The sequence below is a fragment of the Neopelma chrysocephalum genome, unplaced genomic scaffold, assembly GCF_003984885.1.
Source record: "Neopelma chrysocephalum unplaced genomic scaffold, ASM398488v2 Primary Assembly neopelma1_42, whole genome shotgun sequence".
NCBI classification, from domain to species: Eukaryota; Metazoa; Chordata; class Aves; order Passeriformes; family Pipridae; genus Neopelma; species Neopelma chrysocephalum.
The window spans coordinates 3,907,504-3,923,358 of record NW_020897700.1 but is presented as its reverse complement, the minus strand read 5'-3'; the positions used below and the strand labels follow the sequence as shown (position 1 = coordinate 3,923,358).

The window sequence follows — 15,855 nt, the reverse complement described above, 5'->3', positions numbered from 1 at the left end:
TATAGATGCTTTTATTTTTTTTTACAGGAGTAAGTGTGATCTATTTGAATTGCCCTACCCTAATCAAGAAATTCCCAGCAGCAAATCAGTAACACTTCTCTGAGTCAGGTTAAGTTTTAAGGCTGTTTGTAGTGAATTTAAGGAAGATAATAGGCAGGCAGATTTCGTATGAGCCTCTAAGTACAAATCTGTCGACAGCTCACTGCCAGACTGATTCAGCATCCATCTGGCAACCAGGCCATTGCTGGCTGACAGCACATGGAGTTGGTATTAGGCGTGTCTGTTGATTCCAGAGCTGTAGGCTGCTATCTTGTCTTCCAAGGTATCCTTACTGCTGTCCACTAGGCATCCTGCTTTGCATCTCCAGTAGAAGCAACAAAAAACAAAACAAAACAAAAAAAAGGCTGAGATGGCCAAGAAGTGAGATGAATGTCTCTCAAGTAAATATTTTTGGGTTAGTATTTGTTTGCTTGCAGTATCCTAATTAGGTCTGACATTCTTTGATTATATAATACAGTATATGCAAGAGAAGATGTAGATGAAAAGATTCTTCTCAAATAGGTATTTACAAGTTCATAGAAATCAAAGCATTTGGAGCTGCGTTTTGGAACCCCTAGGACTTCCTGATCTCTTTATCTGCTTTTAAAATAACTTTGATTGTTAATTGATTTTTTTTTAATCAAAAGGAAGTGTAGATACATTGTTTTAAACACCACGGAGCTTAAATTTCATTCAATTTCATTAAATTTCATTTCTAAGTGGTAGTTAAAAGCAAGAATATATCCTGTCGTGTTTCTATTTGGGTTTTAATTCTCAGTTGTGTAGATTCATTCTAGGATTTTTAAGTCTTGAGTCAGAGTCTTTCCAGCTAGTTCTGCAGCTGCTCTTGCTGGGCCAGAGAGGAAGACTGATGCTAGTCATGGAAACTCACAAGTGCCCTATGTATTTTGCCTCTGATGGGGGTAGGAAAAAGGTACTGTAGTTGTACTCATGCACTAAACTTGAATGTTTATATTAGGATTCCTAGAAGAAGGAGATGAGAGGTGGATTGGTTTTACTTTTCTGGTTATTCTGATTCATTACATTCTAGGCAGTGGTTTGTTTGAGGCATGTGAATTTATGAGTTCTTCAAATATTTAGAGATGCAGTTTGCACTATAAAGTTTTTTCTAGACAAAATACCACTGTATGTTATGTTTGGCCTTCTTGAGAGATTCAAACTTCTCTTCCAATTCCCCTCTGATTGGAGTTGTGCTATTGGCTTCAGCATAAACACAACTGCACCCTTGGCTGGTTAAAAGGAGACAGAGGAAGAGAACTCATGTGCTTAACAGGATGGTCCTGTACTGTAAACAAGCGCTTTTCATGCTTAACTATCCTTCCTAGCGACAGGAAGAAGGAAATGAGGCTATGCAAAAGGACCCTGACACATTTCAGACAATGCCAGACCCACCCTAGCATTCATACAGTATAACCAGAAGACTTGGGGAAATAAAAATAACTTCAGATGTTTCCCCTTCCTTCTTGTGCATGTTATAGAAATACAGCAATCAAATGATCTGCAGTTCACAGAAAATTTGCTGGTTTGATCTCCACTAAGTAAAGAGATGATGCCCCCTGTATAATTTATATATATTCTTTGGGCGTCACATTGTTCTGCTTACAGTCTGAACCTTGGTGTTTCGCGGTGAATTAATTACAAAAAACTATATCCTCTCTAGTGATGTAGTAAGTGTAGATATCCAGTAATTTTGGCAATTTCAGCAATTCCAGTTACATTTCTTGCTTGTATTTAAGTGATCAGTAATTCTGTCTGGTGCAGGGTATCAGATTTATCTTGAGTGTATTTGATTTCCAAATGTTCTGCGAAGTTTTTTTCTTTTTTTCCCTCCCTTTTTTATTTTCTCTTCTATTTTCACCCCTTCTCCTGTTTTAAGGAAAAAACAAATTCTGTCTTCCAGCAGTGATGAGCAAGTCTCATGAAAGGGGTACAGGACTGGCCTGTGATTGGAACTTTCTGGTTCTTTTCACTGGACACTTATTCTGCCATCCTTGCTGACAGTGCTACCCTGTCCCGCATAGCATACCTTTGAAATCAGTAGGTCTGCTAGTACAGTGTAGTGTTGACATAACTGGCAAAAGCAAAATAGAGTCAAGAATGACTTAACCAGCTAGCTTTAATTCACTGAGTTTCCTTATCTGAAAGTTACAGGTAATACTCATACCATTCTGAAGTATTCTGGTGTCTTTAGAAGAGTATGGTAAGCATTTTTATTTGTTAGGACAAGTATTATTTCAAATATTGTCTAGCATTTGATTCCCTTGGGAAGGACTGTGCTAGATGAGACAGGATCAGGAAAAGATGTTACCTGGTCTCTCTTCTAATGAAGACACAATATGATGGCTCACTTATTTCTGGGAGTTTTTAAAAAGTTCAAAATGGTGCAGAATTCCTTAGATTTAGGTTTAAATATATCTGTTTTACATTTGTCTAAATCTCTCCATTCAAATGGAGTAGTCTGTGCTAAGAATAATTTCTGAGAAGATGCATGAAAGGCGTTTGCTGAAGCCAGTGGTGGACAGTTTGACCTTCTCAGAGCTATTCTTGTAATTTACTGAAGATTCAGGATCAAGAAAAATACACACACACCCCCTGCATTTTTGCATTTTGGGGATGTTCTCTCTGTGACCCTGTGGACCCACAGAACTGGATGTTCTGCTGGCCACCCTTCCTTCTGTTCTCCGTGGGCGTCTCTGAGAACAGATTTCCTGTGCATATAAGATACAAGAAACTTTCCTGTGTGAAGCTTCATTATGTGTTCTGACTTCCCTTCTTCTTCCATACATACAAGGTGTGACCATTAGATCACGTACTGAAAAAAGCATTTTCAAGTATGGAATATCACAGACAGAATACTGTAACTGCCTGTAATATCTGGAAACAGGAAGTTCATAGTAATCTGTGCTTTGGGAAAATCCATGTTTATATCTTTCATTGCACATTAGGGAAGGAGGCATTAGTCTGGGATGCAAGCAGCTGTATGCTGGGCTGTTTCACTGCCACTGGTATTTTGTATCTAGAGTTGTATCATCCATACAGGATGCAGTTTGGGACTGGGTCATCGATGAGGTTGGCTATAAATGGTTATAAGGTGAAGGTAGGCATTCTTCCATACAGTTGTTCCTACGTGCATGTGTGGATGGTTTTGAGGTTGAGGCTTCACAAGCTTGAAGAAGCCTCTACTGTCTGTAGAAAATCTATTTTCTTTTGTATGAACCATTGAGACAGTTCAGATCAGTTCTTATACCACTGTTATTTCCTAGATCTGAACAGGTAACCCACATTTTGTGCCTTTTTTTATGAAGTATCTGTCATGCTGGGCCTACTCACTTTTGCCTCCCTCCAGAGCTCTATGAGCCTTTGTGTTGAGCTTTGCGTACATACAGTGTGCAAGTTTACTAACTTGAAGGCAGGGTGCAATGGGAGGATATTAATGCTGGGCTTGGGAGTAGCAATGGTTAATGTTTGCCCTTCAGTGTGTTCTCAAAGGTCATATTAGCCAAGTTATTTCTGAGAGAAGAAAAGGTTAAAGTCATCTTCTGTTTCACAGTCTTTGTAGGAGGATTCGTTTCTCACTCTGGAATCTGTCAACATGACCTCCATCAGAGGATTTGGCTAACTGCTTTCTCTACCCCAAATAATCCTCCTCCAAGACCACCCTGTGTTAATCAGGCCAGATAAATAACCCACGTGCCCAATTATTTCTTAAGGGTTTTTAAGTCACTTGACATCTTGTTCCTCTTCATCTGTGAACCTTCTTAAAAACAAATGGGAGAAGACTATCTTTAATCTATAAAAAGAGTTATTTGTCAGGAAAACAACTACATGAAGCTTTAGTTTTCTGATTAAACAAAGTTAGTTTTTAACTTTAGATCACACTATTTTTTAAATTACTTTCTTAATTCTCCTGTATATGCTCAAAATTGGAAAAAAAACAATTTAGGAGTAAATAATAAACTTGGTTTATAGTATAAACCAGGAGTTGTGATGATTCTTTTGTGTCCTAGAAGATGCTTGACAGAGAGATGGGGAATATCCTTTATTCCAGTAACCCTGTATTAGATCCTGAAATGATGTTGATTTAGCTTTTCAGAGCACATCAGTTGCTCCAGGTCCTCTTGACAGAGGGGAGGAGAGGACCTCTTGCCAGCCAGGGTGTGCTCTGGGGGTGATGGTTGTGCCCTCTGTCCTCCTGCCAAGGGCACTGTCCTTCCATGTGCTCTGATGAAAACCTGGACTTCTCCTCATGCTAAAAATAATGAGAACTGTGAAACTGACCCTATTTATTCCTGAAAAGAGTGTTGGTGGGTTTTAGAGACCCATGGATTCATGTTGGGAAAGTTCTACTTAAGTCCTCTGAAATATAGGGAGGTTACCATTGATTTCAAGGAGTGTTGGCTCAATCCCTGAACATTTTAAATATTTTGAACAAATGCTGTTTCTTTTTTTAAGTTTTAAGCTGAAAAACTTTGTAGTGATTTTGATATGCTGGAGACTATGAACAGGAGGTTCAAGTTTAACAATTAGATTTTCGCCCGCAAAAGCAGTATTGTGTTTCATGTTTTAGCCAAGAGCATTGGTGAGCAATTAAAACTACTATATTCTGTAATCTGGTATAATTGGTAGGGAAGGAAATTACATACAGACAACATACACCTATGCAGATATTTTGGAAACTGGTCACTTTTTTTTTAATTTTTATTTTATTTAGCTTTCATCAATAAGGGAATAAACAAACTTAAATCTCCATTTGCTCTCTCCAAAACCTCCGCTGACAACAACAACGACAACAACAACAAAGGGGTTCAAACTTCCTGCTTTTTTTTTTAGAGAACACATCAATATATGACCTTAAACATGTGTTTCCTTACTTCTTCTTCATCTCTTCCCACACAAATTCCAAACATACTCTATTTCTTCTCCCAATGTCCTGTGGTTTATACATAACATCAGCGGCGTAGTTACTGTCTTGCTGCAAGGCTCAGTAACTTGAAAAAGCAAGTCCCATGTTCAACCCAAAGCCAGCAGGAACACTAGGAGAGTATTTTTTTCATCATGTAGTTGAGAAATATCTGAGTAACATTGATCACCACCACCTATTTATAGGGTTTTTATTACTAGAAAGCAGTATATGTATTTGGTGTTGTGTATGGTTTCCTTCAAGAGCTTGTGGGTTCCCCTCCTCCCACCTCCACAAAAATTTTTAGTAAGAAAGATTTCCTTAAAATTGCACTTGCATCCATATTGACTTGAATCGATTGTTGAGACAGGCAGTGATAAGTGGAGATCCCAGCGTGTTTTGTGTGACCGTACCAGGCAAATTGAAGCACAGTGAAATACAGGAGCACATCGAAAAAGGCAGCTAGTGTTGCAGAATGTAACTTGCACTTTGAAGGTGAAAGGAGGAAAGTGACTTTCTTGGGAAGGTTGTTAGCTTTCATTTCAAAACCTGCAAGCTTGTAATCAGCTCAAAAGCTATACTTCATATTCCCTTGATCTCACTGGTTCTTCTAGAAATACATCTTTCATGGGCTGAATGTGTCAGACTATTATTTTAGAACAGTTGTATAAGATTAGGTTATTCTCTTACAATTAGGAGAAATTTCAAATGAGTTAGAAATTTGGCAAGAGCTTTTTATGGGATTTTCAGAATGCTCTAGCTTTTAGTGGTTGAACATTTATTGACAAGCTTCCCAAGTTTCAGTGTTTGAGAGCATTATCCTTATAAAATGCAGTTCTTCCCTAACTACATTTTTGCTTTCTTTAGTCCTTGTTATGTGCTGCTTTCTTGAAAGGTGCAGAGCACAAAGTTAATGACACTGCCTAAGGAATATTTAATGATGTAAGTTTGAGAAAAAACAGACTTATGAAAAGGAATTTAATTATTTTCAAGCAACAGTTGCATATCTTCAAAGTGAAAACCATCTGAGGCCATGGACACTTAGCAGGCTAACTCTTAGGAAGTCAGTCATACTGTCCCAGCTTTAAAGGGCTGCAGGCATATGGCGTTACACAAAACTGATTTATCATTTTCAGTGCTTGGCCTGCTCATTTGTAGACAGCTGCCACAGTGCAGTTATTTCCCCAGTTTGTCTCAGATTTCACATCCATGTTCATGTATCTATAGGCTGAGTGGTTGTATAGTGTGATCAGGTCTGGTGTTGGGACTGCAATTCACATGACAGGGATGCAATTCGACACTAGGAAGAATGATTGCTTGTACTTGGATGGGGGAATTCTATCCAGAGAAGAGTATTTCTCATATATACCACAGCTGGTCTTAAAAAATATGATCCTGAATGATCTCAAGCTCCCCAGTAGCTCAAGACAGTGTTTTGGAGTGGAAAACAAATTTTGCAAACCACCAGAAATTTCAGAGGGACTTGATATGTAGGGAGAGGTAATTTCTGATACAGACGGAAAAAGAGGATGAGCTTCTGAGCATGCAAGCCCTTTTGCAGCCATTAAACTGGAGTATCAGTCCTGGATGGGGAAGAAATTTTTTTGCTCTATGTGCTCCATGTGCTCCTCTATTCCTTAGAAAACGTGCAGATAGTTTATGGAGTTTTAGGCACTAAAATAAAGAGCAAGTGTGTTCATCTCCAGCATTCATGATCTGAAATGATATTCTCTGCACTGCATGGGAGAGACTGTCCCGCAAGCTAATTCAGGAAGATGATTTTGTATTCAATTTTTATAATTTTTTTCTCTATTCTGAAAGAAAAGTCAAATAATGAATTTCAACTAGAATAACTTGGTTTAAAATCAAGTCCAAGATGAAATTAAGAAATGCAAGCAAACCAGTTGTTTTGTGTGACGTTGCAGTGAAACTTCAGAAGTGAAGCCCATTTTTTTCTGAAATTTTATTTTGACAGCGTAGGTTTGACCAGTGTCACTACAGATTTTTACAATCTGCTCTCTCTTAACAGAGCCAAAAGGTGAGATGAGTAGGACTGATGTGTGGAGGTGCTAATATGGTTGTAAAGGTGTCTGAGTTGAGGCAAGAGGAAACCATCTGCTTGGAACTGTTCGTAAGATGTTTAGCACTTAGGTGAAAATTAAGTCAATGCATGACTGTACAAAGATACATCTGTTTTTCACCTTGTCCTGAAGCCCCCGAGAGAGCTAGTGCTTAAATTGCATGTTATTTCATGGAAGCAAAAAGAAAGGAAGAATGAAAGTAAATGATGTTGCTGTTCCTAACTGCACTGCTATGATGACATTTTTTCTGAAAGAAAATTATTGCAGCATCACACTGTGTGGTTTTTATTTTCTATGGGAGGAAAGGTATCATCAAACAAAAGACTACAGACATCTTAGAGCTATCCCTTCTGCAACTGCAGTGTAAAACAAGGTGTGAATTGAGATATTTTTGCTCTGAAGGTTTAAACTTGCAAACTTGCAGGGCCAGAAACCAGGATTAACCAAAGTTTAACAAAAAGCAAGTTAGACTTTTCCATTTTCACTTCCTAGTCTGGGGAGAGCTGGGTCCTCCTAATCCCCCTGGAAGTGGGTAAATAAGCACTATTGGTTCCCAACCATACACAAAAGGAACTCCTACCCTTGATTTGAGCATGGAGGCTTGCTTTGTGAAATGGACTAACAAATAAAGCTGTTTCCAATAAAAATTTCCTGTTTCCTCTTTAACACATTTGCTTGCTGTTTGCTTAAACGACAGCAAGAATAAAGACTTCATTGTACTCCTTTTTGGGTTTTGGGGGGTTTAGGTGGGGGGGTTTTTTGTTTGTTTTGTTTTACTTTCTAAGAGATTTTTTTGTGTATCAGAACATTTAAAAATAATAGCACAATTTCTTTCTTGCCAGTGGTTCTTTGTACCAGAACCTCCTGCTGCTGGGGGAGGGCACAGGATGCACATCTGAAAAGCTGCACATACATTTCTTGCTTGGAATGTATACCGAATTGTAGTTTATTGTAAAGGTTTTAACTGGCAAGGATGTTTGATTTAGAAAGGAAGTGGCACTGCAGGAATGGAGTGGGAAGGAGGGAGTGAGACTAGTCCTTTGCCTGCAGCAACTTGTATCAGTTCAGCTGCCAGGCCTTCATTGGAAATTGCTTTGCATATTGTGGCAGATTATTGGAGCTGACGTAGGGCTTCATGAAAATGGGTTGGAAAGCAGTGTAGAGTTCCTCTGTAAGCTCCCTCTCCTCCTCCTGGCTATCAGCTGGCCCCAACCAGGCAGATCCTGTGCTTGACAGTGACTTCATAGCTCAGATAATGATCTATAACCTAGGTCCCCTGAGAGACTGAACAAAGGTTTCTTGATGCTCTGACCCTTCTAAAACCTTTTAGAAAGAGCTGAAAAATCTGATTTTGGAAGGTCTGTTCTCTCTTTTGTCCCTTATTATCTTGATTGCCATTGGTTAGGATGACAAAGACTTGCACATATTTTCATGTCCACCTGGATACGAAACTGTGGCAACTAGCAAACCATGAGTTTCAGGGCGAATGCTCCTGAGCTGGAAACTGGTATCTGGAAATTGTAGGAATGAGCTTCTTCCTCTAAGGTAGTTTAAGTGCTTTGACCAGAACCTCAGATTTAACCGATGTATTTTATTCTCAGAGGCAGGTTCCAGTTAAGTTGCAGTAATTAACTTTTTACCTATACAAGCTCTCAGCTGTTTAAATTTGTATCCCTTATGTGAGGAAGCTTGTTCAGTGTACATGGCTTTCAGTGCAGCCTATTCAGCACACCCTGGGCTTGATTCTCACTCTGGCTATATTTTGATCTGCCTGAATTTCACATACATACACAGTTTTGTTCATACTCTGGCTCATCAGTAGCCAGCAAGGTTGAAATGGAGAGGCTGGGTTGAAAAATTACTTTTCTGTGTGTCTGGCCACACTGCACAGGTACAGTCTAGGAGCAATCCTGAGTTTAGCCAACTGGAGTTGAATGAAGGAACTACTCTTTTACATCCCATCTCCACTCTGTCACCCCTGTCATGTCTCTCTCTTACACATACTTTGTGTGGATGGAGATGACACAGAGAGAGCCCTGACTTCAGGGGACTCCTTGGCTCCTTGTTCAAGACAATACTCCAAACCCCTCAGCCTTCCAAGGACTTGCAACAGGACCCAGGGGCTAGAGCCCTGGCTATGAAAATGGGGCAAATATGGCTTTTAAACCCTTGGTGCTGTCTTGTACCCAGCCCTAGGCATTTACCTAGCCTAATTGATGAACAGGTCCAGTGTGTTTTATTATTCTCTGGAATTCTTGTGGCCAAATAGGAAAAACCCTGGTGTTTCATTGCCTAGGTAGACTTCTTGGGAGATTCTCAAAGGTATTTTGAAGGCAAATATGCTCTAAAAATCCCAGAAGCACCTGACACCTGGGTGCCCATAAAATGTAACTTCCACATAACTTGCGTATGTATCTGCAGAAAAGATATACAAAGCTTCTAAAGAGAATGTTAAAAAAGTTGATAAATGCATATTCGTAATTTTCTAGCTCCAGAAATATTTTATAGGTCATACACCTGGGGTGCTCAGTAAAAGACCTGTGAACAAATATTTAAACACATTGAAGAGCCCCTGTAGTAGTAAGGAATCCAATGCTTTTTTCAATTGCACTACAGGCATCTACTTGCACTTTTAGGTAAATTCTAGTTATTTGGGATAATTTTTCTTTCTAGTTTTAAATCGAGTAAAATTGTCATTCAGTCCACTTCTGCAGGATGTGACCTATAAGATATTGCATTTTTTCTTAAGTACTCTTAAAAATTTATTGCAGATTTTTTGCTTTGCTACTTTAGTTGCTTCTGAGATATTATTATCATGTTGTTTGTTCTTGCTTTAGTAGTACAAGTTTTAGAGATATTTTAGATTTTTTTATCTTCTTTATTAAACTTCCAATGTGTTTTCTTAGGGTAATGAAATTAAAATACTACTTTAAGCAAAACTTTACAATTGCTTGCAACTGGAACTGAAGAATGCCTTTCCTTAATCAGTAGCTAAGTCAATATGTCTGTACGTGCTTGTTCTCATGTGGTCCCATAACTCAAAGGTGAAGCAAATAGAAGTTGCACAAATGTGTGCTTGTCCTGACTTCAACAAGAGTGGATTTTTAGATGTTTATTTATCTGGGATGTTGTGTTTTGGCTTACTTTAACCCCTTGGTTTGGATATGTGTTTTAGCAAAGTAGTCTGGCAAAGCACAAATATTTTAACACTGTTGTAGCAATTTGTAAAATTAGAAGGGGATTGCCATCATTTTGGAGATGCTAAAAGTTGCCTGTCATTTCATCCAGTTTTGTGTACCTATATCTCACTGGGAATATTTTATAGCATGACAAAATCTTGAGATATATTACTTAATTTGTGTTTGGCTCTTCAGTGCCCTGTATGTAGTAACCTGTATTCTGAGCAATTCTAAGCAAACTCTTTGCACGTGGTTTCTCCAGCAGGTAGCTATATATCTTCTCCAAGTAGGTGGCAAAATTGTGTACTGAGTTGTACATAATGAAGGGGTTTTTTCTGGTCCATCAAGAACAGTGAATATAATCAAAGCCAGACAAACTTTAATAGCTTCTGATTGCTCATTGTCTGTTTGATCAGTTCTAAGCAGGGAGCTAAATTCCCAGTAGAACTTCCTTGAATTTTTAGAGCAAAATTAGTCCAATCCATTTCTTCAGCACTTCGAGAATACCCTAAATACCTTTTATATTTTCCTAGTTTGAGCTAATAGGATAACATATTCTTTATTGCTATTTGTAGTAGGTAACAAATGAATTTATGTGTAATTTATTCAAAGACTAATATAACCCATGTTCAGAATGTTTCCTTTCTTTCAGTGTCATGTATATGTATGTGAATAATTTCATTCTGCGGCATGCTGTTTTGGGCAGTGTGAGGGAAAGTTTCCTGTAATATACCAAGTAACTCATAAATGCCTTGAAGACCTCCAGTGAAACTAGGTTCTTGTTGGGTAGTAGATATGTGCTTGAGTGATCTGCAGTACAGTGTGTCAGTTGTTCTTGGGTTTGAGTCTGTCAGTACTATCTACAAGGTGTTAAAGTGCACAGAATTGCAAGCTCTACTAGGAATTTCTATCAAGACAAAGTACTTGTGCCAAGAGGATCATAAGATTTGCTGAACAAATGCGGCTCGTATTGGCTACAGTGCTGGTTTCTCTAATGTAAGCAAAACCCGTATGGAACGATCCATAACTGTTGCAGTTTTCATTTGTGCCTGTTTCTCTAACTATTAAAATGATGAGCTGTTGATAAATGACTGCTGAAAACTAGTGACTTTCCAGAATCCAAGATATGTTTGATGGTAAGAAAAGCAAACTGAGATAAGCAAACCTGTGTCTCTGTTCAAAGTTTCTGGATACTGTTGTGCTTATTTTGTAACAGGAATAGTAGAAGTGGTGGAGAGGAAGTTTTTGCTCTGCAGATGACTAATCAGAAGGTGTCTTATTTCTGTTGTCTTCCAGAAATCGAGGCCAAGGAAGCTTGTGACTGGCTGCGGGCTGCTGGGTTCCCGCAGTATGCGCAGCTTTATGAAGGTAGGCATCTGAGCTTGCAAGTCAACCGTCCCCTGGCAACTTTTGGACAGTAAGACGTAAGATTCACCAATAAATGAGGTTCAGGGGCACAACTGAAGTGCCAATACATAAGATGACTTATAGGGACTGGGCTGCTCTCTGCTACCCACCACATGCATAGATGTACCAAACCTAATGAGACACTGAAGCACTCTTGGAGTTTTAAATTTGTTCCAGGTTTCCGATTCAGTCTGAATCTTCCAAATGCCCTCATAGAACAAATGTAAAGGTAAGCACAGTGGTACACTCCCTCTAGTTAAAACACAAATGAATGTAGTCATCCACTGCTCCAAGACCAGTCTTGGAGAAATACAAAAGCTGTGTCCAGCTCCGCTGGCCAACTCTCCTCATGGAGCAGTGATAGGAGATTCTGTGTATGCGTGGGTGCATCTGTATGCCTCATGATTCCCAAGTCCTTTGTTTTTTTCCAGAACAATTTGCTTTGGTGTTAGACATAGGCTCACTGTGAAGTGAAAAAGAACATACAAGCTGCTGTTGCACAGATGTGCAGCTCCTCAAAGAGACTGCTGCCTTCTGCAGTCACTTGTCCTGTAGGATGGATTCACTTTGCATGTCTGCTCAATTAAAACTGTTGTCTTCATTGCCTCTCTAACCTACTAGGAATTTGCAGTTTTGGCATACAGTTCTCACACTCTGATGCAGAGTAACATATGGAAGCTTGTTTTAAAGTGTAACATCCTTTTTATATATGTATACTATTTTTCAGAATTTGCCTCCCACACCATTTAAAATTACTTGCATTGTAGTGAAATTATTATGCTCTCTTAACTGCCTCTTCATTTTTACAAAATAAACTCCAGCTGCTACTTTTAAGAATGAGCATAGAAAGTTCATTATTTACAGTGAATAACTGTTGAAAATTACAGCAAATGCTGAGCTGACTTTCTTGAAAAATGATCTTGTTGAGCTTTGATTTGCAGCTGCATTGGCAATATGAGATGATAATAGCACTTTCAAAAGCAGTACTTGGCAAAACTTTTCTTCACCTCTTCAGAAATTAAATTTCCTTCTTCTTCTTTTTTTTTTTTTTTTTTTTTGTTGTGCTAATGAAGGTGCAAAGATTTTATTGGGATGCAGAGCTGGAAGTGTACTTCCACTCTTTGTTATAGCTGGGAACAAAACTCTCAGGTGAATACGGGGGCTTGTGGGTTTCTTATTATCCTGAGCTGTAAATCCTGTAACAAATTACTTGCATTCAGAAAATATGTGGTAACCTACGGTTACCATTGCTCTACCTAGAGATTCAAAACTTATATGAAGTTTCTAACATATGACCATGTCCTGTCTAACATCAAAAGGATCACAGAAGTGAGAGAGAAGAGGTGAGAGCAAGGCCAGCCATACCCATTGAAAAGACAGCTGTCCTTACATGAAAACAATATACCATTGTCCTTTGCAAGCAGCAACAACAAAACCAGCAACAGCATGGATTAAGACTTGTGCAGACTATGAAATTCTTCCAAGTCACCTCTCTCACTTAAGTTCTCCCACGTGTTTTCCTGTGGGCTTTCTAAGATACTGACTTTCTCAGTGCAAAAACTTACATTAGCACTGCTGAAAAATACCAGTTGAATGCACTCACCCTCTTTACTTGCACTTTTGACATAAAATAGTGAAGGGGAAACCTATGAATCAATTGGGTATAGTACAACAGTTCTGAGAAGTTGCTTATATAGGGTGCTCCCACACAGAGCATATTTAAAATGGAGATTAATTGGTGAACCTTTGCCAGTTGCTTTGCTAAGACTGCAGTTTTCTGTAGAAAAGACAGAATTCCTTGCATTTTGCAGATTATTTCATAATTTGTTTATTCCTGAGGCAGTTGTGGAAGCTGCGGATATTCCAGCCCTGGAAGTCTTCAAGGCCAGGTTGGACAGGTCTTCGAACAACCTGGTCTAGTGGAAGGTGTCCCTGTCCATAGCAGGGGGCTTGGAACTAGATGAACTTTAAGGTCTCTTCCAACCCAAACCATTCTGTGAAAATCAGGACATATAAATTCATTTGAGATATTTTATGTTGGTATAGAAAATACCTTTCTAGAAATTAACATCAGTCTTATTCTTATAATCATTCCAACTCCTTCTTTCCCAGTCTCTAGAAATTAAAAATTATGTGCAACTGCAACAGTATATTCATAGACTGGCCTTGTATTTCTGTGTACCCTGAACAACCAGAGACTTTGGGTGGGAGTTTTGGCTGTGCAAGGAATGCCAGATCAGGACCCATATGACAGTCAGGAATCTGTGGAGGACAGTAAATAATATATATGTGGTTGCTGCTTCAGAGCTGTAGTAAATTTTCAGCTCTCTGCCAACCTTGTTTCGTCCTCCTCACTCTCCTAGTTGTTTACCTAAATAATCTTCTAAGGAAAGGAGGTAGTATGGGCTCCACGCTGCTTGGCTTGCTTTCATTTCAGTCCTTATCTCATTAATGTTGTAACAGTGTGAAACTTTTAAATAGCTTGATTAACGGCCAAGGAGATTAGGGTTGAGTTTTTTTCATTCTTTCACAGAGTTTTAGCATTTACTGACCTTTTGCTTTAATATGAGATATTAGTACTTTGATGGAGATTGCATATTTATTTTAAATAAAGCTAACCTGAGTTAGATTACACTTATGTTTGAAGCTTGTGTTTGCCTCTTTCCCTCCCGCTGTTTCATCTCTGCTTTGCTCATTTTTCCTCCATTCTGCATATGAACTTTCAGTTACCAAATCTTGTCAAAAATGTGTACGTGAAAAGGAAGCACCTCTGGCATTTGACGTGATAGCATGTGTTTACCTAAGAAGTGCCAATCATTGGCATTTTGATGATCTCAGCTGGAGGCAGCTGGTTGTTTGAAATAACATACCACTAGGAAAAAGTGTCATTTTGTTTCCATCTCTCTCTTTTCCTACAGATCTCCTTTTTCCAATTGACATCGCTCTCGTCAAGCGAGAGCATGACTTTCTGGACAGAGATGCTATTGAGGCATTATGCAGGTAGGTGAATAAAAATCACACTGCATTTTGAAACAAAACCCTTCCTGTGTAATAGAAAGTACCTAGAAAAAGCACAATAAAAAAGCATACAAAAGTATGTGGTTTTCTTGAGAATAATATATTGGGCTAAGTAATGTTTGGGAATCTTACTTAAAAGAAAGTTAGAAGGAGAGTGACCAGAGTCTTCATGACAGGGATTTCATAGGCATATTTTTTATTATTCTTCTTTGTTTGCTTCTAATTCGCAAACTAGTTAGGCATGTGAAAGCAGAACTGTGCTGGCTATAGCCATCTGCACATACAACTGCAGCACCCATTCCCACACAGGAATTGGGTTTTGGAAGCAGTATTAGCAAAGCGATGCTGGTGCACACTCCTTTCTTACCTTGGTGAGCAGCCGTGTATACAAACAATATTCTATGTATACAAACCCTCATGCTGGCTTCAGTGCATCACCTTGTATTATGTGGGTGTGGCTGAAAGTGGTAATGTAAGCCAATCTAATAATTTATCACTACTGCAAAGACTGACCTGCCCTTAGCCTCCCATTAACTTATCCTTGTTGTTTATGGGCTCCTTCCACAGGCTTGTTCACCCCACAAGAAGCGTCTTGATAGTCCTTTGCTGGGTTAGTAAGTTAAATCAGTGGAAAGGTATAATAAACTTCAGAGGAGGTGTGAAGGATGGGGCAGGACCCCACAGCCAGCTGCAGGGGCAGAAGGGATGGGTAGAGAAAAAGGGGGAGCAAGACTTGCTGGTGTGTGGCAGGATGTTTTTTACAGAACCACAGCCTCAGCATTACTAGTTTTGTCGTAAAAGTAATTACAATGTCCTCATCTGACATCATCTAACATTAACCCATCCATCAGTTATCTTCTGTAGAGAGAGTCTGCAATCTTAAATGGGAAAAAAAAAAAGCTTCAACTTCTCATGTCTCCTATTACCTAGAAATAAGTGCAGGTTTATGCCTCTGTCCTTCAGTATGGCAGCTTTCCAAACTGCTTGCAAAATGAATGCTTTTGGATACTGCGTGCATGTTGTCTGCAACTCTAAACGTCAGTAATTCTAATGAATGACAAAATCCTTTTAAGAAAGCTTTAAGTTTATAGCGTTCTCATGCCATCACTGCCATACTTGGAAGGGAAAGAGAGGAACTGGAATTTAGAGTTCCTCAGAAATATTTACAGGATTTTCAGACTAAGAAAACAGATTTGTTGTCCAGTCATTA

General features: G+C 38.9%; 1 protein-coding gene across 6 annotated transcripts in view; it reads left to right on the top strand.

Moving 5' to 3' along the window:
* The window catches only part of DLC1 (DLC1 Rho GTPase activating protein), a 264,648-nt gene that overhangs the window by 226,926 nt on the left and 21,867 nt on the right, over positions 1–15,855 (top strand). For all 6 annotated transcript variants that reach the window (XM_027676455.1, XM_027676453.1, XM_027676452.1 and 3 more), the window contains 2 exons: positions 11,517–11,588; positions 14,546–14,627. In XM_027676455.1, coding sequence (XP_027532256.1) covers positions 11,517–11,588; positions 14,546–14,627 — 154 coding nt within the window. The remainder of the gene's footprint in view (positions 1–11,516; positions 11,589–14,545; positions 14,628–15,855) is intronic.